A 24,656-nucleotide genomic window follows, 5' to 3' on the forward strand; every position below is an offset into this window, starting at 1 on the left:
TGCTGCCCATATCCTATCCACACCAAATCCTGCTCACCCATTGCTCCTGCGCTCGGCGATCTACATTGGCTCCTGGTCCCCCTGTGCCTCCAATTTAAAATTATTGTGCTGTTCAAATCTCTTCATAGCGCCTTAACCCCTCTCCATTTCTGTAACCTCCAACATTACATTCCTCAGAGAATCCATTTCAAAATCCCTTCACCATGACCTGGTGTTGGCTGGTCATTATACACTCCTCCTGATTTTCCACTCTGTTGAAGCAGTAGAAAGGAGAATGAAGCCTGTTGTATAACAGGCAGCTGATCCGCCAGCACCCATTTTGCACTCCCACCAAAGTTGAATTTTAGCACCCATCTGCTAGTACTTTGGGTTTCAAGGTTTGCTCCAGGCAGTTTTGTTGTCAATGTTACATTCATCTAAATCTTGCAAGTTAGTTGTGAAAATTGAGTCTGATATATGGGACATGTAACAAGAAAAATTAGTTCTTGTTGCACCTTTCCTCCCCTCCTTGTGTGCAGGTGTTGATACTGAGGCACCAAAGGTGGCATCCAGTCTTGAGCTCCTCACCATTCTTCATGTGTGAAACTGGACAGCTAAGGATGTTAGAGTGGGAATGCTTAATACATTTATACAAGTTCCCCAATCTGCTATTTATCAAAAGCATTCTTTAAATAAATGAGTTAACATCTCCATTAAAATGCCATGGAAAGAAGTTCAATACAAGAGTATTAAGCATTTGTATGTATACATCAACAACAGTAAGTATTGACAGGCTACTCAACCCAGTAGGGTATTGCAACTGAGGTCAAACCTGCCTGAAGTGTGTCCTTCCCTGTAAGGGTCACTTGATAGCAAACAGGAAAATGAACCATAGCAGTATTTTTCCCTCTTTAGTCACTAACTTCACTATAATAATCAGAAAGCAACATGGGTTTCCCATTTTTCCACACTGACTGAGAACCTTGTCACTTTTGAACATGTCAACACCATACTTGGAATATTATCAATAGAATATAATCTTGATAAGTAGTTTAAAAACTATTTCTGAATTTAATGTTTTTTGTGTTTAGGAGCTCAAGCTATCTTCCTATGATGAAGCTCTTTCCATGGTGTCCTTGATTGATGGCTACTTTCGGTTAACAGTAGATGCTCACCACTATCTGTGCACGGAAGTGGCTCCACCATTAGTAGTGCACAACATTAAAAGTGGCTGCCACGGACCAATACGGTAAACTGGAATCTTAAAAATATATCATTCTCTCCTTTTTTCGTGTATCGTGTAAAAACAGTAGAATTATTTAACTTTGTCAATAATTTGGTAGCTAAACTAAAAATGTAATTGTCTAAAGGACTGTGATCATGTTGATCTCAATAAATCTTTCTAAGTATCCGTAAATCCATTGCTGCAATAGGGGGATAGTAGCATAGTGGTAATGTTACTGGAGTAGTAATCCAGGGCCTGGACTAATGCTCTGGAGACATGTGTTCAAATCCCACCATGGCAACTGGAGGAATTTAAATTTAATGAATCAATTAACCCAACAATCATGAAACTATTGGATTGTCATAAGTGTTCTTCAGGGGAGGATATCTGCCATCCTTGCCTGGTCTGGCCTATACGTGACTCCAGACCCGCAGCATTGTGATTGACTCTTACCTGCCCTCTGAAATGGCCTAGCAAGCCACTCAGTTGTAGGCAGCTCAGCACCGCATGCTCAAGGGCAATTCAAGGTGGGCAATAAATGCTGGCCTTGCCAGCGATGCTCACATCTCAAGAATGATCAAAACAAAGTGGCAATTTTCTTCACTTTCTCCTAAGCTGCAATTTCACTGTTCTGCATGTTCTTTCTTCCTCAAGCTTCACTATGTTGAAATCTAAACTCATTGAACTCTTCAGTCTTCTTAAAATCTTCAGGCTTTTATTACCTCATTTACCTTGTCTTCTCTCCCATTCTTTTCAAACATGATGGTATGCTATACTATATGATGGTCCATCACCAAGAGTGGCTTGGTCGCACCTCTACTGACCAAGCTGGCCAAGCCCTGAAGGATATATCTGCTAGACTGGGCCTTCGGCGGACGGTGAGAGAACCAGCAAGCGGGGAAAAACCTACTTGACCTTGTCCTCACCAATCTACCTGTTGCCGCAGATAACAGTATTGGTAGGAGTGACCACCACACAATCCCTGTGAAAATGAATTCCAGTCTTCAAACTGAGGATACCCGCTATCATGTTGTGTGGCACTACTACTGTGCTAAATGGCATATATTCAGAACAGATCTGGCAGCTCAAAACTGGGCATCTCTGAGGCGTTGTGGACCATCAGCAGCAGCAGAACTGTACTCAACCACAATCTGTAACCTCTTGGCCCGGCAAATCCCTCACTCTACTATTACCATCAAGCCAAGGAATCAACCCTGGTTCAATGAAGACTGCAGGAGGGCATGCCAGAAGCGGCACCAGGCATACCTAAAAATGAGGTGTCGACCTGGTGAAGTTTCAACACAGGACGACTTGCATGCCAAACAGCGGAAACAGCTTGCAATAGACAGGGCTAGGTGATCCCACAACCAATGAATCAGAGCAAGGCTCTGCAGTCCTGCCACATCCAGTCATGAACGGTGGTGGACAATTAAATCAACTGGAGGAGGAGACTCCACAAATATCCCCATCCTCAATGATGGAGGAGTCCAGCACACCAGTGCAAAAGACAAGGCATTGGAGCATTTGCGATCATCGTCAGCCAGAAGTGCCGAGTGGATGATCATCCGTCCACCTCCTGAGATCCCCAGCATCACAGATGCCAGTCTTCAGCCAATTCGATTCGCTCCACGTGATATCAAGAAACGGCTGAAGGCACTGGATACTGCAAAGATTATAGGTCCTGACAACATCCCGGCAAAAGTACTGAAGACCTGTGCTGCAGAGATAGCCATGCCCCCTGCCAAGCTGTTCCAGTACAGCTACAACACTGGCATCTACCCAAAAATGTGGAAAATTGCCCAGGTCTGTCCTGTCCACGAAAAGCAGGACAAACCCAATCCGGCCAATTACCGCCCAATCAGTCTACTCTCTATCATCAGCAAAGTGATGGAAGGGGTCATCCATAGGGCTATCAAGCACCACTTAAACAGAAACAAGCTGCTCACTGATACTCAGTTTGGGTTCCGCCAGGGCCACTCGCCCCCTGACCTCATTACAGCCTTGGACCAAACGTGACAAAAGAGCAGAACTCATGAGGTGCAATGAGAGTGATTGCCCTTGATATCATGGCAGCATTTGATTGAGTGTGGCATCAAGTAGCCCTAGCCAAATTGAAGTTAATGGGAATAAAGGGGAAAACTGTCCTCTGGTTGGAGTCATACCTAGCACAAAGGAAGGTGATTGTAGTTGTTGGAGGCCAATTATCTAAGCCCCAGGAGTTCCTCAGGATAGTATCCTAGGCCCAACCATCTTCAGCTGCCTTCATCAATGACCCTCCCTCCATCATAAGGTGAGAAGTGGGATTTTCACTGATGATTGTACAATGTTCAGCACCATTCGCAATTCCTCAGATACTGAAGCAGTCCGTGTCCATATGCAGCAAGACCTGGACAACATTCAGGCTTGGGCTGATAAGTAACATGTGCGCCATTTAAGTGGCAGGCATTGACCATCTCCAACAAGAGAGAATCTAACCATCTCCCTTGCCATTCAATGGCATTACTATCGCTGAGTCCCCTACTATCAAAATCCTGGGGTTACCATTGACCAGAAACTGAACTGGAGCAGCCACATAAATACTGTGTCTACAAGAGCAGGACAGAGGCTGGGAATTCTATGGCGAGTAACCCACTTCCTGTCTCCCTAATGCCTGTCCACCATCTACAAGGCACAAGTCAGGAGTGTGATGAAATACTCTCCACTTGCCTGGATGAGTGTGGCTCCAACAACACTCAAGACGCTCGACACCATCCAGGACAAAGTAGCCCGCTTGATCAGTATCCCATCTACCACCTTAAACATTCACTCCCTCCACCACTGGCGCACAATGGCAGCAGTATGTACCATATACAAGATGCACTGCAGCAACTCACCATGCCTCCTTCGACAGCACCTTCCAAACCCATGACCTCTGCCACCTAGAAGGACAAGGACAGCAGACGCATGGGAACACTGCCATCTGCAAGTTCCCTTCCAAGCCGCACACCATCCTGACTTGAAATATCGCTGTATCAAAATCCTTGAAAACCCTCCTTTACTGCACTGTGGGTGTACTAGCACCAGATGGACTACAGTGGTTCAAGAAGGCAGCTCACTAACACCTTAGGGATGGGCAATTAGGGATGGGCAACAAATGCTGGCCTTGCCAAATCCCAAGAAACGATTATATAAAAAAAAACTTGGCTCTTCAGTTACATTTCTTAATACTAGAAAGCTTATAAAATCAGCAGCACTCTTGACCATATGAAACTTAGTGGAAACTTTCAACAGAAGATTGTTAGTTAAAACATCAAGTAGCAAATCTGCATTCCAATGTTGGAATTATGTTTCTCCCTCCTGGTTGTGATGTCTTTTCAAGAATTATAAACTTTATTCTGTGTGTCAAATTCTAAGAAATGTTACTTACCATATCAACAACAATAACTTACATTTATATAACCACTGTAGTATAAAAACATTCCTAGGTTCTTCACAGTTAGGCATAAGGAAAATTAGGAAGGGAGAGGTTGTGAGAAATAGTCATTTTGTTGAAGAGATGGTTGTGAAGTTTTTAAAGATGGAGAAGCAGTTTTTTTGGAGGGGATGGGGGGTTTGGGGGAGAGGTAGAATTCGAGAGTAGGACCCTGTAGTTAAAGGCTCTGCTGGCAATGGTGGAATTAAGGGGGGCAATTCAAAAAAATACCATAGTCAGAGGAATAGTCAAGTGGTGGGGTGAGGGTGACTGGTAAAGGGCTGGAGGAGATAACATATAAGGCCACGAAAGGAACTGAAGATGAGAATGAAGATATTAAGTTAACGTGTTGGGAGACAAGGAGCCAATGTCAGTCAGCAAGTTCAGGGGTGATGAGCGAGAAGGACTTAAAGTGGTACCAAATTTATGAAGCAGAGCTTTGCACAAGTTGATGTTTCTGGACGGGGGAGGTAGGCCAGCAAGGAAAGCATTACAATAATCAAGCCAGGAGGGATAAAGGCACTTACGAGGTAGGCAGTGTCAAAGGGGCAGAGGTAGGGGTGGTGGCAGGCAATGTTACAGAGATGGAATGCAACAGTCTTTGAGGGTTCTGTAGCTATGCTCAGGATTGAACAGGGTGCCAAAGTTGCAAAGGTCTGAACCTCTCTCTTCAGAAGCATGTTTGAGGTCCTCAACCCCATCCTGTAGTCCATTTCAGAGGGGCTTTTTTTATAACTTAATCAACAACTCTCTTTACGTAAAAACACTGTACCTAACTTCCTAATTTTTGACTTGAATCCTTTGCTAATGTTTTACATAATTTTGGAACTTCAATACAGTCAATTTCATGTCTCCTTTTTTTTCCAAAGAAAGCAAACTCAACATCTTTAACCTTTCCTCATAATTAATAAATGCAGACCCTAATTGTGACCTTTTCACGATTTGCTCTTTCAGTACTGAATATGCGATCAACAAGTTGAAACACGAAGGCAATGAGGATGGCATGTACGTGCTACGATGGAGCTGTACAGATTTCAACCACATCCTCATGACAGTTGCATGCAGTGGAACCACTGAGGTAACAATTGAGAGCACTTTTTTGAACAATTGATTTATGTTGTTTCTTTCAATCCTGGGAGGGGGGAAAATATAGGGAGTATAATTTTTATATAAAGGTACTCCCTCATGTCCACATTATATTATTCTTTTTAAGAAACAAAGCAAATTTCCAAACCATCAGAGACATGAGATTTTGGAGTGCTTTCTCTGCAGACCTGTGATGTGATGTTCCTGACGGGGAGGAGTCACTTGTACCCATGGTGCTGTTATTCCTTTTAGTGGCAGCTGCAATTGCTGTTAAATAAAGGGAAGTAGTGGTTCAGACATTTGAGTCTCACTGCATTGCAAATAGCTTGGCATGCTGGCCTCTGACTGCAAGTGGAGTTTCAAAGGTCAAAAAAGCTAGCGGGCTTCTTTTTCTAACATTAGTAACTTATAGGTAATGCACGGACTCAATTCTTTTTTCAAACCTGATTCAGAAATTCAGTTTCATACTGGTTCCAGTTGTGTGGCACTGCTGCTTTGAGAGCACTTCTTCCAGGTGGTTTTGTACAGCCAATATAAGTCCAAATGCTGTTGTGCAGGGATATGATTTGTCTTCTATCAATATGACTCAAAAAGCCACTTCACAGCTACAAAAGGCATCCAGTGTAACAGCACCACTAATTACATAATTAACTTACCGAGGCACCTTCGACAACACCCTCCAAACCTGCAAACTCTACCACCTAGAAGAACAAGGGCAGCAGACACATGGGAACACCACCACCTGCAAGTTCCCCTTCAAGTCACCCATCATCCTGACTTGGAACTATATCGCTGTTCCTTCACTGTCGCTGGGTCAAAATAATGGAACTCCCTCCCTAAAAGCATTGTGGGTGTACCTACACCACATGGACTGCATGCAGCAGTTCAAGAAGGTGGCTCACCATCACCTTCTCAAGTGCAATTAGGGATGGGCAATAAATGCAGCTTTGCCAGCGACTTCCATATCCCAAGCACATTATTTTTTTCCAGTGTAACATTCAGGGAGTTATTTTGGTCAATGGGGGGAAAATAGGCACTAAATGGATGCTGTGTTAACAAAATACTCCTATTTGAAAGTCTCGTTTTAGCACACAATTTTGATCCTAATTGCTGGTTACATAATCGAACTTGCCTGGAGGTGCTAAAACTGTTACCTGCTGGTTTAGCACTCAAGTGCTGGTTAGACAATTTTTGTGGAGCAATATTTTGGGACTCCATACATTCACTTCCACTCACGGTTTATAGTGGGCTGTCTGACACACAGCGGCACATTTCCGGAAGGCTTAGAGACCGAGTGAGAGGGTGCACAGGTTCTCTGATGCAGCACTGGAGATCCTAGTGGAGGGGTCTAGAGGAGGAGGGATGTTGTACACCTACAGGGGAGGTGGGAGTCCACCTTGCTATCCTGTCCCTCTTTCCTGCACCAGTTGGTGCAACTCTGCCTGGCCTCATGTCCTCTCCCATTCCTCTTGCAGAATAAGGGGAACCACTAGCAAGATGCTGATAACCAAACACTTCTTTTCTCCTGGTGACTCCTACAAGGTAGAATAGCACAGCACTTACTCTTTTTAGGTGAAGTTCTCAGAGTATTTCCAGAATAAATGTTAGAGAGTTGAATCTTGGCAAAATGTTGCAAAAAGCTCCCAATGTGTTTCCAAAGTCTTCTTCAAACTCCAGCAGCAAATGAACAGTAAAGGGTCATTTACCTTTTAAGTAGTGATTGAAATCCTCAGGAATTATTAGTTTACTCCCAATCAGCTGATCGCTGTTAGGAGAGGGTATCAGTTCAAGTTCTCACCACCAAAATGCCATGCAACCTCCTTAATGAGCACTAACAGGATAGTAAGTTGCAATCTTTTGGAAATTTGGATGAGCAGTCCCAAGAAGACGTCTGGGTACTGCCTGTGTGGAGTTTGCAAGTTCTCCCTGTGACTGTGTGGGTTTCCTCCGGGTGCTCCGGTTTCCTCCCACAGCCAAAGACTTGCAGGTTGATAGGTAAAGTGGCCATTATAAATTGCCCCTAGTATAGGTAGGTGGTAGGGGAATTGAGGGGATGTGGTAGGAATATGGGATTAATGTAGGATTAGTATAAATGGGTGGTTGATGGTCGGCACAGACTCGGTGGGCCGAAGGGCCTGTTTCAGTGCTGTATCTCTAAAATAAAAATAAAAAATAAAATTAAAAAAATAAAATAAAAATGTCAACATTCATAGATGGCCCCACATTTAGGAAAAATGTGAAAGCATTGATTTGTAGGACTACCACCAATTTGTTTAGTAAGAGTCAGTATTTCAGCTTTCAGACTAATGGGTCACAAAAATCCTATACCGAACTAACTATGCAGCAGTATCCAACTAGTAGTAACCTTTTTTGGCAGGTGTGGGGGAGGACGTTGGGCAAATATGCATTGGTTCCAGATCTCTCGAAAGTCAGTAGAGCCTCAGGAGAATACAGAGAGTGCCACTGTGAGCTTCTTTACCTGAGTGATTTAAAGGGAGGTAACATTAACACTGGTCTCACTGGGGCTGAAAATATCAAGGATATTTGTACTATATATCACTTACAGTGAGTTAAGAGAGAGCCAATTGCATAATTTGCATAGGAAATAACTTAACCCTGCCCTCACATCTTTTCATAATAAAATAGTGACAGCCACTTTTTAATTAATCACAAAACTGAATTGTTTTCTTCAAGTGCATTGACTTCTGTGATGGAGGCAGTGGCTCAAGACCAACAAAACAGTACAAGAACTTTCAGATTGAAGTGAGTAAGAATTCTGGATACAAGCTGCATGGCTCTGACAGCTACTTCACAAACCTTAAGGAGCTCATGAGTCATCTCAAAGGTCAGATTCTTAAAACTGAGGACGTAAGCTTCCAGCTCAAAACATGCTGCCCACCAAAACCGAGAGGTAAGAATTGCAAAAAACTGCATGAGTTGTTACCTTTTTAAATTAAGAAACCCAGGTGGGCCATTGTGCAGGAAACCAAAGTAAATCAGATAATAACAGGTGAGGACAAGTGTGGGTTGTAAAAGCCTGTAAACTTCTTTGAATAAGAAAAGGCTAAGCTGTCTACAGCCTTCAACTCCTGAGCTACAATAGGAGATGGTGTGTAGAGTTTCAATTTCAAAACTGGAAAAAGGTTTGGGGTGGCATATTTGGATCTTGGAAACTCAAGGTGTATTACCATCAATAGTACTGATAAAATAGGGGCATGACATTTGTGACATAGACAGAGAGGGGATACTTCATCTTTCTTACATTTCTAGCCTCTGTCAGATGATAAGTGTTGTCTTGTATCCTAATTAGTGCAGCAGAAAACCCTCTTCATTATTCTAAGTTAATAGCTCAAGTAACTCTTTCTAAGGTAGAAAAATCCAGGGTGACTACCTTCCCTTCAAAGTATTCCTCCAATATCTATTTGGAAAGCTACAGTTATAAAAATCTGTTACTGCTTTATCTAAAGAAATATCAAATTCCTACACTTCTCTCCCAGCCCATCATTTCCAGTGGTCTTCCCACTAAGCCAGTCCAGTAATAGGGAGAAGCTGGCTGGCTCCTAGAGTGCTTTAATCTATTTTCATAAGTTTGCAAATTCAGATCAGCCTGGAAACTTATCCAGAACTGTCCTGACATTGAAAAAAAACTGCTACTGGTTTGATTTGCTAAACACTAAAGAATGTGTACCCACCTGCTCACCTTCACCCTTATTACGTAAAAATCATTAAAGATTGACATGGCATTATCATTTTTCGAGTCTGGGCTTTAGTTGTGGAACTTGCCTTTAAAGATGTTTCTTCACCAAAGTGAATCCAGGATGAAAGCAGAAGACAGCTTGTGGTTTCCCATTGCAACATCTTCTACGTGGAGGCAGTGAGTAAAGGAAAAGTTGAGAACAAGTTCAGCCAGGAGGAGGAGCGTGCTATTGTATAGGGACTGATTAGATTGCTGGTTAGGGAAGAAATGCTGGGCCTCAGGCAGTCCTGATGAGGAATTGGACTGTAAAGGGACTCTACATTCATAAAGCATCCTGGAATGTAAACTACAGCAAACCATCTCCTTAAACCCCTCTCCCCTGTCTCCTCCACTCTTGCCTCCAACAACAAGTATGAGGGCCTCATGGATTTCTCTGTCACTAACATTGGGACCATCCTATCAGCTGGCTCTGTCATTTCTTTCTCCAGCCCACAGGGCCAAACTTCTGTATGGTTCCTCCTTGCCCTCATCCTGAACTTGTATCTTTCTCTCATTTTTCTCCTATCATCCCTCATGCCTTCTTCGAGGTCATCTTGTCCATGAGCCTCACCTCCTGCTCTCTCACTACTCCAACTAAACTGTTCACCCAACTTCCCCTCTTGGTCCCCATGTCAGCTGACACTGTTAGCAGTTCTTTCTTTCCTCTGGTACTATCACCATCTCCTTCAAATCAGCTGTCATCACCCCCTTCTTAAAAAAGAAAACTGACCCCTCAGTCTGTGCCCATTTCCAACTTTTCTTTCTTCCATAAAGTCTTTGAACATGTTGTCACCTCCCAAATCTGTGCCCTTCTTTCCTGGAGCTCCATGTTTGAATCCCTCAATCGGGGTTCTGCCCCTGCTACAGTACCAAAACGGATCTTATCAAAGTCACACATGACATCCTATGTGACTTTGACATGGTTGACCACTCCATCCTCCTCCAACACCTCCCCACTGTCGTCCATCTGCCCTAGCTTGGTTTCTATATTTAATTGTAGCCAGAAAATCACCTGCAGTGGTTTCTCTACCTGCTCCTGCACCATTATCTCTGGTGTCCCCCAAAAATCTATCCTTGGCCCACTCCTATTTCTCATCTACATACTGCCCCTTGGCAGTTTTCATTGGAAAACACAACTTTTTCCACATGTACACTGGTAATGCCCAGGTTTACCTCATCGTTATCTCTCTTGACCCCTACACTGTCTCTAAATTGTCAGCCTGCTTATCCAACATCTAGTACTGAATGAGCACAAATTTCCTCCAATTAAATATTGGCAAGACTGAAGTCTTCGGTCCCTGTGCAATCTCCGCTCCGTCACCACCAACTCCATCCCTCTCTCTCTCAGCTGTCTGGGGCCAAACCAGGCTGTGCGCAACCTTGGTTTCATATTTGACCTTGAAATGAGCTACCGACCGCATATCTGCGCAATCGCTAAGAGCGCCTATTTCCAACTCTGTAACAATGCCTGACTCTGCCCTTGCTTCAGCTCATCTGCTGCTGAAACCCTCAGCCTTTGTTAGTTATTAAAGACAGTAACTGGTGTTCAGGCAAGGTTCTACAGGTGCCAGTTTATCTCTAGTATCTTTGCCAAATGGCCATTCTTTACATGTGAGCTTAGCCTGTGAATATCAGTGTTACTCAACTGTGCAGGAACTCACAGCTGAATCAGACCCTGTTCCCATTCAATGGATATGCATTTTCAGAATGTAGTAGCTGGATAACGATCAATGATTTTTTCTCTTCCTGGTCCAAGTTATCTGCATGGCCATCTGAAATGAGATATGTAGAATTCCCTTCTTCAAAAATTATTTGAGAGTTGAGAGCTCAGTATGGAAAATTTCAAAACGTCTTAGCAGTAAATTAAGTCTCAAAAGGTTGTGATGTTTTATTCTTTTCTAGTTTTCTGGCATGCTGTGATTTTTATGTAAATACATTTCTTCAAAAATTATTTAGAGTGTATTAGCTGCTGTTTGTGCAACACTCGACAAATGTAAGCAACTGAGCGGTTCTGAAGATGCAACCCTTTTATTTAAAACTGGGTATATTTAATTGTTGCTTGAGAGTCATGAATAAAACTGCCAACTGGACTATTTCTTTTGAAGCAACCAATTAATCTACAATATTTTAGCTGCAACAACACTTATTTGCAGAGATACTTAACACATTTGGATATATGTTTGAGTTACACCTTTATAATACATACCTATCTGGATAAACAATGATAAGATAAAAGGAAAAATCATGAATGTTGGATACCTGAAATAAAAAAGCATAAAGTGTGGAAATGCACAGGCTCCAGTGCAGTACAGAGGGTGTGCTGCACTATCGGAGGTGCTGGCTTTCAGCTGCTACGTTAAAATGAGGCCCTGTCTGCCCTTTCAGGTGGATGTAAGTGATCCCATGGCACTGTTTCAAAGAAGAGCAGGGGAGTTATCCCGGTGTCCTAGCCCATATTTATCCCACAATAAACATCAGAGAAATATTATCTGGTCATTATCACATTGCTGTTTGAGGAGGGAGTTTGCTGTGTGCAAATTGTCTTCTGCATTTCCTACATTACAGCAGTGACTGCACTTCAAAAGTACTTCATTGGCTGTAAAGCACTTCATGACATCCAGTGGTTGTGAAAGGCACTATATAAATGCAAGTCTTTTTTCCTTTTGTCTTTCTTTCACATAGAGGGGTAAGTTTTTTTTGATTGATTTTCACAAGCAGAAATCATAAATCTTTATATCAGACACCCTGGCAGCATCTTTGGAGAGAAATAGAGTTAATGTTTCAGGTCAAAAACCTTTCATCAGATTTTTATATTATCCTCTATTTACAAACAGTTTCTTTACAAATTTAATAGACTGACAGGGTCACAAACTGCTCCATTATGTTAATGAGCAATTAATTATTTTTAGAAAATTTATTAAGTTAATAAATGCAATTAATTTTGCACAAGCCTTTACTACAATTTAATGACTTGAAGTGGATGTGAAAAGTGGCTAATGATTGTGGTTAACAATGTTATAATTCTCTCCATTAAATATTGAATATTTTATTTTAATTTTTTGTTTTGTGCAGAGGTCTAAGGAATCTGTCTTCTTTAGGTGTTTATTGCAAAAGGAAGTTCCTTATCAAAACATCTTGTTTTGACTGACCTTTAGATGTGGCTGGTGTGATTTGCTGCATACCCTATTGCTGTACCTTGTTTGAGAATCCTTACTTATTTTCATGTTGGAGGTCTACTTGGAGAATTTGTTTAAAGAACTATTATTTTCCTTGAACTCAAAAACTGAGGAACGTGACATCTTATGCCTGTTCTTTTACACTTTTTGAAATCCTTGTTCCCTCCCTCACCCTACGCATCTTTTTGTCTTAAAGATTTGAGAATAATATTCAGTGCAGGAAAGACATAGTTAATGTGGTCTTATTTTGTTTATCAACTTTCAGTTTCCTGTTTGACTGAAGGAACAGGTTGACTTACACTGGAATTTAATTGAAATATATGTTTCTATGGGGCTTTAAGAGGAAAAAACGAGCTCTTTATGTTGTAAATTTTAAGCAAATATACTATGAACGCTTGTCCAGACTTAATTTAAATGGAAATTACAATGTAATTAAGCTTTTCTTCACAAACTATCCCTCAGCAGCCATTCTTTCTGCTGAGTTTGACACGTGGAGTTATAACCTGCCATAAAAAAGTCATCACACTGTAATGCTTTGCTAAAATGAATTGCCAATAAGTAATTTTTAGCCTGCATGTAGATTTGTAAGCTGACAATGTACAAAGCCGCATGTATGCACCTTTCCTCCTTTGAACCCACACATAGAAACCAACGCACTCCTAAAAGCCCACACACACATATGCAGTCCCACACGTACGCCCACACAGTCCTTTTATTAAGCATACACATTCTACTTTTTGAACTTTAAATTATCTATGGTAATAGCTGCAAAAAAACAAACAAAAAGAACGATCACAGAGAAATTATCTGGCCCAATGCTTGCTAGAGATACTGTTATTATTGTCACAGAAGCAACTACCATTATGAAGTCTCTTTAACCTGAAGTGGTTTCAACTGACCTTGCTCCTTTAAAGTTCAATTTATTTTAGATATGAAATCATCAGTGCACATATCTATTCAGGTCATAGTCCATACTGCCCTTGTTCTGTTGTTCCGTTAGATAATGGCTGATCTGCACCTCAACTCCATTTGCCTGCTTTTGATCCTTATCATTGATACTCTTACCTAATAAGAATCTGTCAATTTCAGTCTTGAAAATTTCAATTGACCCAGCATCCATAGCCTTTTGAGGGACAGAATTCCAGATTTGCACCACTCTGTGTGAAAAGGTGCTTCTTGATTACACTCCTGAATGGCTTAGCTCCAATTTTAAGATTTTGCCCCCTTTATCTGTATTTCCCCCACCAGAGGAAATAGTTATTATCCATTTACCCTATCAAATCCCTTTAACATTTTAAATACATCAATTAGATTATCACATTTCTGCCTATATTCAAGAGAATACAAGGCAAATTTATGCAACCTGTCCTCCTAAATGAACACTCGGAACCCTGGTATTATTCTGGTGAACCTGCACTGCACCACCTCCAAGGCCAGAATGTATTTCCTGAGATGTAACGCCCAAAATTGGACTTAATACTTCAGATAGTGTTTAACCATCTGTACATCTGATGCATAACTTGCTCCCCACTGTATTCCAGCCTGCTTGAGATAAAAGACAATGACCATTGGTCTTAATGATTGCTTTTTATAGCTGTGGTTTAGCTTTTAGTAGTTTGTGTTCCTGGACATATAAATCCCTTTGCTCCTCCACAGTTCCTAATTTTTTTGCTGGTAAGAAAATATTCTGATTTGTGTTTCTTGAATCCAAAGTGGATGACCTTAGATTTCCCCACATTGAACTCCAATCTGCTGCAGTTTTGCACACTCGCTTAATCTGTCTATATTCCTTTGTTACTTCCCATTCCCATCTACACAACTTACTGTGCCTCCTAACCAAGTGTCATTTGCAAATCTGGATATACAACTTTCTGATGGTTCCAGCAATTTCCCCACAACTGGTAGTTTCCTGATCTCTTCCTCTTTTCTTAAATAATGGAGTGGCATTTGCAGGTTTCCAATCCAACAATTTCATTTTCGTACTTTTATTAAATCTAATGAGTTCCTCCCTTGACCTGTTTTTAGGTTCCTGTGTTCCACTGGTATTTTATTCTCTTCCCCTGTGAAAACAGATAGAAAGTACTAATTTAACAAGTTTACCATTTCATTATCATCCATTAAACTATCAACTGAATCTATCTTTAATGGCCCACATTTCTCTTTACCTCTCTTCATATATTTATGAAAAAACTTTACTATTAACTTTGATATCCCTTAAAGGCAGGGGAGGGGGACTAGGTGAGTTGCTCTTGTAGAGAGCTGGCACAGACATGAATGGCCTCCTTCTGTTCTGTAACCATTCTATTCTATGATTCTGTAAGATTTAAAACATTTCTTTGTTGCACCTCTTATTACTTTCTTTCTATCCCTTTGTTGCTTTTTATAGCTCTCCAAGTTTGCTGCATTTCTTATTTTCCTTGCATTTGTGTAAGCCTGTTCTTTTAGTTTGATATGGTTTCTTACCTCGTTTGTTGACCATGGTTGCTTAACTGCAGAGTCGGAGCTTTTGATTTTTAAGGCTATATACTGATTATGTATTGTAGCAAAAACTTATTTGAATTCTTCCCGCTGTTTGTTGATTTACTCATTAATAGTTCAGCTCAGTTTACCGTTGTCAATTTATTTCTCATCTCTTCAAAGTTTTCCTTAATTAAATTTAAAGCCTTGGTTTGTGACTCTGTTCCCCTACTCAAATTTAATATCAAATTTAATCATATTACAGTCACTATTCACAAGATGTTTCCTTACGGTCAGATTGTTAACTAATTCCAGTTTGTTACTCATCACTAAATCTAGTATGGCTTGTTCCCTTGTCAGATATAAAACTGTCCCGAATGCTTTCTAGAAATTCATTGCCATTACTACTTGGGCTGTTCTGCTTCTCCCCGTCTATGTAAGAATTAAAATCTCCCATTATAAACTCATTGATTTGCTACATGCTTCCCTTATATTCTGTATTTATACCCCTGTCCCCTGCCTATCCCACTACATCACAACTATCACAAGGACTCTAGACAACTCCCATTGGAGTCTTGCATTCTGTACTGTTCCTTAGTTCTACTTAGTTCTGTTACCACTACCTGTTTACCCTTACTGAAGTCATTTCTATCTACTGCTGCAATTGTGTCTTTCACAGTATCAGCAAAGCTTACTTTTGTATTTATCAGCTTTATCTTAGTAACCTGGGAGTGCTTGAATTATTTTTAGTACTGTGAATTGTGCAATACAAATAACATTCAATATCAGAAAAGCAACAATGCAAAACAGTAAGCAGGATGCATGCAGTACCATTAGGATGCATTTACACTACAGGTTTAGCTTCCCACTAACACTAACCTTGCAGTGTAGGTCCAGAGTCTGGGCCTAATCTCACTCCAAAAAGGAGCTGTGCTAGACCCTGTAGAGGGGGAGTCTCACACTGCTTTTATTTGACACCATGTGGAGTGTAAATCTAACATGGTATCAAACTTGGTTTAAATCTAGCTATTGTTAATTGTCTAGAAAGCAGGATTTCAATCATGTATGTGCAAAGTTTTTTTGCTGAGCAGGGTAACTGGAACTGATACTGCAGCAACTAGTCTGAGGCAGGTAGCTACAGTATAAATGCAATCTTCAAGAGTTTGATGTCCATTTAGTGGTGTTAGGAGGCATTAGGATTGTAGCATCCTTACTAATGAGCAAATTATTCCAGCGGAGAGCTTCTAGTTAGGGTGTTTCTTATATAGCATGCACTTTACCTGTATCCATGTCTGTATTTGTGAATCACTGAGCTATAATATCATCATTTTTCACTTTTTATGAAGTTTTTTTTGTTCAAACGAGGAGTGTTAGTGCTGGGAGTGGAACAGGTTCCCATTTTGTACACCCAGGTTCGACATTAAACATTTGCAAGGTTAGTTGCAGCAGAAGTTAGATACAGATCAAAGCTTCCTCTAATCTGTTGTCAACGATGCATCTCAACTCCAACCCGAGTAGGCCTTTCAGAGTTAGTTTCTTAAAAATCCTGTTTTCCTATTGTAATGTATTTATATAATATGCTAATGATGTGATGACATCATGATGTAAATAAACATTTCCTTGAATTGGCCATGCTTGGTGTCCAACTTGTCTGCTAGTGCCACCCAAATATATTACAGAAAATGGCAACAAGGATGGGATAGTAGTCCATCAATGTAGGGAGAAAACAGCAGCAGGGACTGCAGTGAACAAGATTAGCCAGCTTCTGATGACCCACATGCTCAGATGGCGGAGACTTTGGCCGGTTTGTGCAAAGCTTGAGCCTCAAAGCTGCCCCCTCGGTTGACTGGGATGCCGCAGGGTGCTGTTTGCTTCAGTTTCACTGTGCTCATTTAGGTAAGCAAACATTTTCAGTCACTGACTTGACTGGTTTTAGGTATCACTGTTACGGACAGGCGCAGTAAAGTGTTTACTGAGTTACTGTGAATTTGCAAACAGGACAATATGGCTGCACCCACGGGATACAGCAGAAGACTAAGAACAAATAAGAGGGCTCAAGAACCATTCAGTTCGTATATTGAAAGAATGGACGTGTTTTTCAGAGCTAATATGTTTGAACTCGAAGGTGATAGTGAAGAGGTCAAGACTCAGAATGAGTGCTTTCTTGAGTGCAAGAAAGCAATCAGAAATTGGCCCGGATGTGTATGGCACGCTAACAAACCTTCTTGTTCCCAACAAGGCAAAAGATGTGCCCTTCAAAACAATCATCACCAAGTTGGAGGAACATTTCAACCCTAAAACACTAGAGATAGCAGAAGGCTACAAATTTGGGACCTGAAATCAGAAAAATAGTGAAACAGTTGGTGAGTACATTGTGGCACTGAAGACTTTATCACTACATTGCAACTTTGGCACATTCTTAGACTGTGCATTACAAGACAAGTTTGTATGCAGAGTTGGCGGATCCAAGTTTTTCACAAAGTTGGATTAGTCCCATAATGTGGATCGAGAGAGTCAGCAGTATCTCACGATAAACACACACATCCCCCTACGATGGATAGGATTTTGCAAGGAGTGCCGCATTGCTTGTACAATTAAGATGATGTGTTGATCGCATCCGCAACAGGGGAAGGGAATCTTCAGGTGTTGGATGAAGTGTTAAAAAGGTTCAATGATCACAATGTAAAGTTGAAAAAAAGCAAGTGTGCTTTTGTGCAATCTGAGGTAGTGTACCTCGGCTTGAAAATCAATGAAAAAGGACTACAGCCAGTGGAAGAGAAGATGGAGGCAATAATCAATGCCCAAAGCCAAAAGATGTGTCTGAGCTTATATCTTTTCCAGGCATGGTCCAATACTAACGATTTCTGCCTGAGCTTGCAACGATGTTAGCTTCACGACATGAATTGTTAAAAAATGATGTGAAATGGGAATGATCTAAAGCACAAGTAGATGCTTATGATGCATGGAAGAGAAGCTTGACCAGTGATATACTACTCGTTCAGTATGACACAAATCATGACCTGAAGCTAGAATATAATGCTTCAAAATATGGAGTTGAGCAGTGATCAGTCAATTCATGGATGATGGTGAAGAGAAGCCCATAACATTTGCATCACGTAACCTGACCAAGAGTGAACACAACTACGCGCAGGTAGAAAAGAAAGTGCTTGGAATCATCTTCAGAATCAAAAACTTTCACCAGTTTTTATTGGGTAGAAACTTCACACTAGTAACAAATTATAAAACCTTAAGAGCTATTCTGGGACCAAAGTCTTCAATAACAACAATGGAAGCATCAAGGATGCAGTGGTGGGCTGTACTTCTGTTAAGGTACGACTACAACATTGGATATTGTAGTTCAAAAGAGAATGCTACCACTGACTCACTGTTGTATTTGCCGCATGAAGACTCTGAAGTAGGCTCAGGGGTCGGCAACGGACACCAGTGCCTGTGATAAACAATTTTGGGGTCAGTGACTGGTAATTTCAGGGACGAGAAATTTCCTATTGGCTTCTATAGACTGGCTTTTTAAAAAAAAAAATTGCAAGTGTCATTTTCTGAGCTGACAGGTGCTGAAGCAGAATAGCGCTTTCTGAACTCCAGACAGCTTCTGGGTTTTCAGGCGGGTTTCGATTTTTTGTTAAAAGTCCGCCAGAAAACCCCAAATCTGTCCGGAGTTCGGAAGAGCTGTTCCTGCTCTCAGCAACGGTCAGAGATTAAGCGAAAGGGGTGGAGAGAGAGAGTGGGGGGCTGGGGTGGGGGGCAGGGTTACAGAGGTACAGAGATAGAGAGAGTGGGGGAGAGATAGTAGGCGGAAGGACAAAGAGAGAGAGAGACTGGGGGAGAAACAGAGGTGGAAGAGAGAGAGTGGATGGAGAGAAGGACAGAGAGAGAGAGGGACAGAGAGAGGGAGAGGGGGCAGAGAAAGAGAGGGGATAGAGAGAGTGGGGAATGATGGGGGGGATGACATGGGGGAGACCACACACTGAGTGGGGGAAACAACACGGGGGGGGGGCACACAGAGAGGGAGGGGGAGAGAGAGAAAGACAGAGAGAGAGGAGGGAGAGAGAACAATCAAGATCACCCTTGACAGATGGACATCTATCTGGAATGCTCCGCATCACTACACAAGTGTATGGCAGACATTGACTACTTTTGCAAGCAAAAAAAAACAGTTATCCCACAAAATCAGTGTCCAACATAGTGACAAGAAAGTAAGTCAACATATTAGTCTTCTCATTTAAGTCTTCTTCACAAAAGCGCAAAGAAAATGCACATTTGTTGTTGTTTTGATTAATAGTAAGATAAATTTTTGATGCCTTTATCTTTCCAAAATTGTCTCACTGGCCCCCTATGTAAGACAAAAATTTTAATGTGGTCCCCCCACACGAAAGGGTTGGACACCCCTGCTCCAAGTCTTTAACCCTGTGCTTTAAAATAACTTAGCCACTAGGTTATTTTAAAACACACATTTAAAGGCTTGTGTTACATAAACTCATTTTAAAATGGAAAAAGTCACTTAAGAAATGTCTCGATTTTTACACTCTGGCATGCAGTATTTTCACTTGGGGCACAAGCTCAGTGACATGTTGAAAGTTATTGGACTTTTATTTCTATATAAATATCACAATTCCGCTGCTCTCCGTTTGGAATCACATTGTTCCAGAACTTGTATAAAGGGGAAAACAGGCAAGAAAATCCAATGAATCTCCAGAATTCAGCACTGTAAGTTCCTCATGAATACAAGAATACGGTATATTGGGGCTGAGTGATATTGGTGAAAACAGGATGCTGCTGACCCATATACAATAACTAGTAAATACAATGTAATGGCTAGCTTTAATAACCCTTTATGATGATCTGTCTATGATTTGTTAACAAACTCCATGCTGCATTTGCAGTTTTGAGGAAGATGTTGAGGAAGACATAGTAAAAAATTATGTTTCAATGACCATATTCGAAAGTCATTAACTGATTTTGTTTTGCTGTGAATTTGATTTAAAGGACAAGTTTTACAAGTATGTCAAAGATCAGTAACTGCAATGTGCATCATTTTCTATCCAGTTTGAGGGCAGGAAACATGAGTGGCCAATGTCATTTGAAAGTTGTCTATCATATAATTACATTATGTTATAAGTGCACCTTTGTTAACAGGTAAGAAATTTGGCTAGGACATACATTGGTTAGTCTGGAGTACAATATTACAGATAGTAACTAAACATTTTATAATTGATTAGTACATGCAATAATAACCACTCAACCTTTTGCAGAAAAGCTTTTTGTTAATAATTATCTTGTCAGAGCTGAATCAGAATCGACAGTGATAGCCTGAGATATAGACATAAGTAAATTTAGGAGAATCGCTTTATTGGAGGAACTGAAGGGCGCTCTTTATTTGTAATTGTGTTTATCTAATTTTGTCACTAGCTTTGGTGAGCAAATGACATTTTGTCCATGAGAGACTCTGTTGTTTCTGTATTTTAGAATCCAGGGCCTATATTAATAGCCTGTCAAGATGAATAAACTAGTCTTGGTTACCTACCATTAATCTTTCTGTCCTTTCCTGTCCCACTCTGCTTTTCTGTTTTACATGACACTTCTGAAGTACTATCTGCTCCATCCCATAAAATTCTCCTGATTTGGAGTTCACTGCCCTTTTGTTGTCTGCCCTGTCTTCTTCAGTCACATATTATAAGTAAATGGAGAAGTTGTACAAACCATAGGTTAAATTGTCTTGTGACAACAGCAGTGTAAGAAATGGCCCGTCTTCCTATTGCTGATTTTTCTGCTGCCTCACTTCAATAACCACAATAACAATCCTCTCCTTGGGTTTTAATGGTTTATTGGATGAAGTTGCACTCCTGACACAGTGTGAATTCACAGAGGTCATCCAACAAGGTCCATCTACCATCCCATGACATGGTGTAGCTAGCTCTATTCTGTCAACAAAAGTAATTCGCATTGGCATTGCATACTATGTTGTTTGCTATCTAGCTAATACAGTTGTGCTGCTCTCCATTGATGTTTGTATGCTTAGCTACTTTACTTATAGGGAGAAATGTGTTTTAATTTGGACTGTGTTTGATGGCATTAGATTGGGCTATACACTTTATATTCAGATTAATTGCCCCCATGTCCATGGCTGAGTCAATTTTGTCAAATGTCCATGGTGCAACATGTCAGTGCCTATCCCTGAGTAGGCTGCAAAGGTGCAATCTTCCAGTAGGAGTAGTAGGTGATGACTTTCCAATTAGTACAACTGAAATTGCAACTGAATCTCAAAGACTCAGTGTTGAAAAGAGTCTACAACAGACATTGAGTGTTTGGACAGAATATGACAAGTGTACAGATGAGGAACTGAAATCATTCCATAATTGTCACAATGAGTTGTCATGTGAACTGGGTCACCATTAATTGGGGTCATAGAGTGGTAGTACCTTTGAGAAATAGGATTTTGGCAGAACTCCATAATGAACACACAGTAATAGTCAGTATGGAATCCATAGCAAGTGGTTTTGTTTATTAGCCTGGTGTAGACAGTGACCTAAAATCATTGGTTAGCAAATATACTATCTGCCAAACTGTAGAAATAAACCACCTAAACCTCCTTTGCAATCATGGTCATGGTGGACACAATCATTTCAAAATGTCCATTTGGATCACATGATCCCAGCAAGGGATGAACTGAAATATGAACACAATCTGCTTGATCATGAGCTCATATCAAAGTTTGAACCAATTCAGACTTCAGTACGTGAAGCACTAAGTTTTGAGAAAGGAGCACGATCTTCTCTAAGTACTGAACCTAAACCAAGACGTCCAAAACCTCAATCTACACCAAAACCTGTAAGGAGATCAGAAAGACTTTAAAAAACAGGTATCGATAAACTTGATTTGTAGAGAAAAACACTTTTTCTGTTTGAAAAACACTTTTTCCGTATTTGTATAATATGCTAATGATGTGATGACACCATGATGTAAATAAACACTTCCTTGAACAGCCCATGCTTCTTGTCCATCTTGTAGATTAGTGCCACCCAAATATATCACACCTATTGCAGATGAAATATGTGTCTTTGTGCACTTTGGATTCCTTTTGTTGCATTTTTATGGTTGCATTACTTTCTGATTTTGCTTTGTCCTCCTTCCTTGCATTTAGAGGAAAATGTTTTGTTCACTTCTGGTGTATTGCTGGCAACTGCAGTTCTAGCTCCAGCAACCAAATATCTGAGCATAGGAATTCCTCTGGTAATCATAAATTTAGAGATGCGAGCAGTGATCAGAAGCAGCTATACTTACATCTGAAACTCTGTGCCATTACCCACCTTATCACAGGAGCTCGTTTTCTAAACTAAGACCAAGACAGTCTGGTTGTGTTTTGCGATAGTGCATATCTTTACCTCTTTTTTGAGGAGACTGGGAGTGAAGGCATACCTTCCTCTACATTTGCTTCCCCTTCTCTCCCTTGTTGGAGTACAGTCCATAGACCCTTACCACTGCCCACCCCCCTACCGCCACCCCCCAATCATAAAGTCACTGGAGCAAAACTTCATGAAGATCTATGTAAAATGGCATAAAACACCAACCAGGCAAAATGTGAAACACAATTAGTGTCAACATATATTCTTGAATAACATTTACACTTGGAAGAACCTGGGACCAAATCAAAGCCTTACTATGTCATTTAGGTTTTGTTTAAGGAACTAACATAAACATTTGTTTTTTTTCCTCCAAAGCCATATCTCTTCCACTGAATCAAGAATTGATGTACTTCCCTTTTGACCATCAGAGCTGATTTTATCTGGAGGATCAGCAAAGTACACTTTCCCTCTTTAAACATTCTCAGCTTTATTCCACAATTGAATAACTTTTCAGCTGCTACACAAATGAATAAGAGGAAGCTTAGCTTTTCAAAAACTCTCCTTTTATGTGGAGTCGAGCCCAACAGATTTCACATTGCATACAGGACTGTTTATATTGAAAGAAACAGAAATCAAGTTCTTTTTCTAATTTTTTTTCACACAGAAATCTCAAATCTGTTAGTGGTGACTAAAAGCCGGTCCCAGATTTCACAGCTCACTGCAAGCAACTACAACTTAAGTCAATTGAGCTTCCACCGTATCCGCAAGGAGGAGATCTGTCAGGTGGGTCTTGCAACACCCTGTACCACTGTTACTGACTTAACTGCGGTTCAGTTCTATAGGTGCTTGAGGCAGTCTATTACCTCAGGCAAATGAACATTCTTACAAACATACGAACCTACGAATTAGGAGCAGGAGTAGGCCACTTGGCCCCTCAAGCCTGCTCCGCCATTCAATAAGTTTATGGCTGAACTGATTATTCCACATCTCCACCTACCCCTGATAACCTTTCATCCCCTTGCTTATCAAGAATCTATCTACCTCTGCCTTAAAAATATTCAAAGAATCTGCTTCCACCGCCTTTTGAGGAAGAGAATTCCAAAGACTCACAACCCTCAGAGAAAAAATTTATCCTCATCTCGGTCTTAAATGAGCGATACCTTATTTTTAAACAGTGACCCCTAGTTCTAGATTCTCCGACAAGAGGAAACATCATTTCCACTTCAACCCTGTAAAGACCCCTCAGGATCTTATATGTTGCAATCAAGTCACCTCTTACCCTTCTAAATTCCAGCAGATACAAGCCTATCCTGTCCAATCTTTCCTTGTAAGACAGCCTGCCCATTCCAGGTATTAGTCTAGTAAACCTTCTCTGCACTGCCTCCAATGCATTCACATCGATCCTTAGATAAGGAGACCAGTACTGTACACAGTACTCCAGATGTGGTGTCACTAATGCCCTATATAGCTGAAGCATAACCTCCCTACCTTTTGTATTTAATTCACCTCGCGATAAACGATAACATTCCATTAGCTTTCCTAATTACGTGCTCTACCTGCGTACTAACCTTTTACAATTCATGCATTAGCACATCTAGATCCCTCTGCATCTCAGAGCTCTGCAATCTCTCACCATTTTGATAATATGCTTTTTTTTTTATTCTTCCTGCCAAAGTAGACAATTTCTCACTATCCCACATTATACTCCTTTTGCCAGGTCTTTGCCCACTCACTTAACCTATCTATATTCCTTTGTAGACCCCTTATGTCCTCTTTCACAAGTTACATTCCTACCTATCTTTGTGCCATCTGCAAATTTAGCAACCGTACCATCAGTCCCTTCATCTAAGTCATTTATATAAATCGGAAAATGTTGAGTCCCCAGCACAGTTCCCTGTGGCACAGCACTAGTTACATCTTACCAAACAGAAAATGACCCATTTATGCCTACTCTCTGTTTCCTGTTAGCTAGCCAATCATCTATCCATGCCAATATGTTATCTCCTACACCATGAGCTTTTATTTTCTGCAATAACCTTTGATGTTGCACCTTATCAAATGCCATCTGGAAATCTAAATACAATACATCCACCAGTTCCCCTTTATCCACAGCACATGTAATTCCCTCAAGTAATTCCAATAAATTGGCTAAGCATGATTTCCCTTTCACAAAACCATGTTGATT

General features: G+C 40.9%; 1 protein-coding gene across 8 annotated transcripts in view; it reads left to right on the forward strand.

The window, feature by feature from the left end:
- Window positions 1-24,656, forward strand: part of jak1 (Janus kinase 1) — a 149,109-nt gene that overhangs the window by 94,808 nt on the left and 29,645 nt on the right. For all 8 annotated transcript variants that reach the window (XM_068037304.1, XM_068037307.1, XM_068037305.1 and 5 more), the window contains 4 exons: window positions 1,071-1,228; window positions 5,610-5,733; window positions 8,436-8,652; window positions 23,136-23,254. In XM_068037304.1, the coding sequence (XP_067893405.1) occupies window positions 1,071-1,228; window positions 5,610-5,733; window positions 8,436-8,652; window positions 23,136-23,254 (618 nt within the window). The remainder of the gene's footprint in view (window positions 1-1,070; window positions 1,229-5,609; window positions 5,734-8,435; window positions 8,653-23,135; window positions 23,255-24,656) is intronic.

This window comes from Heterodontus francisci, chromosome 8 (genome assembly GCF_036365525.1).
Source record: "Heterodontus francisci isolate sHetFra1 chromosome 8, sHetFra1.hap1, whole genome shotgun sequence".
Classification (NCBI taxonomy): Eukaryota; Metazoa; Chordata; class Chondrichthyes; order Heterodontiformes; family Heterodontidae; genus Heterodontus; species Heterodontus francisci.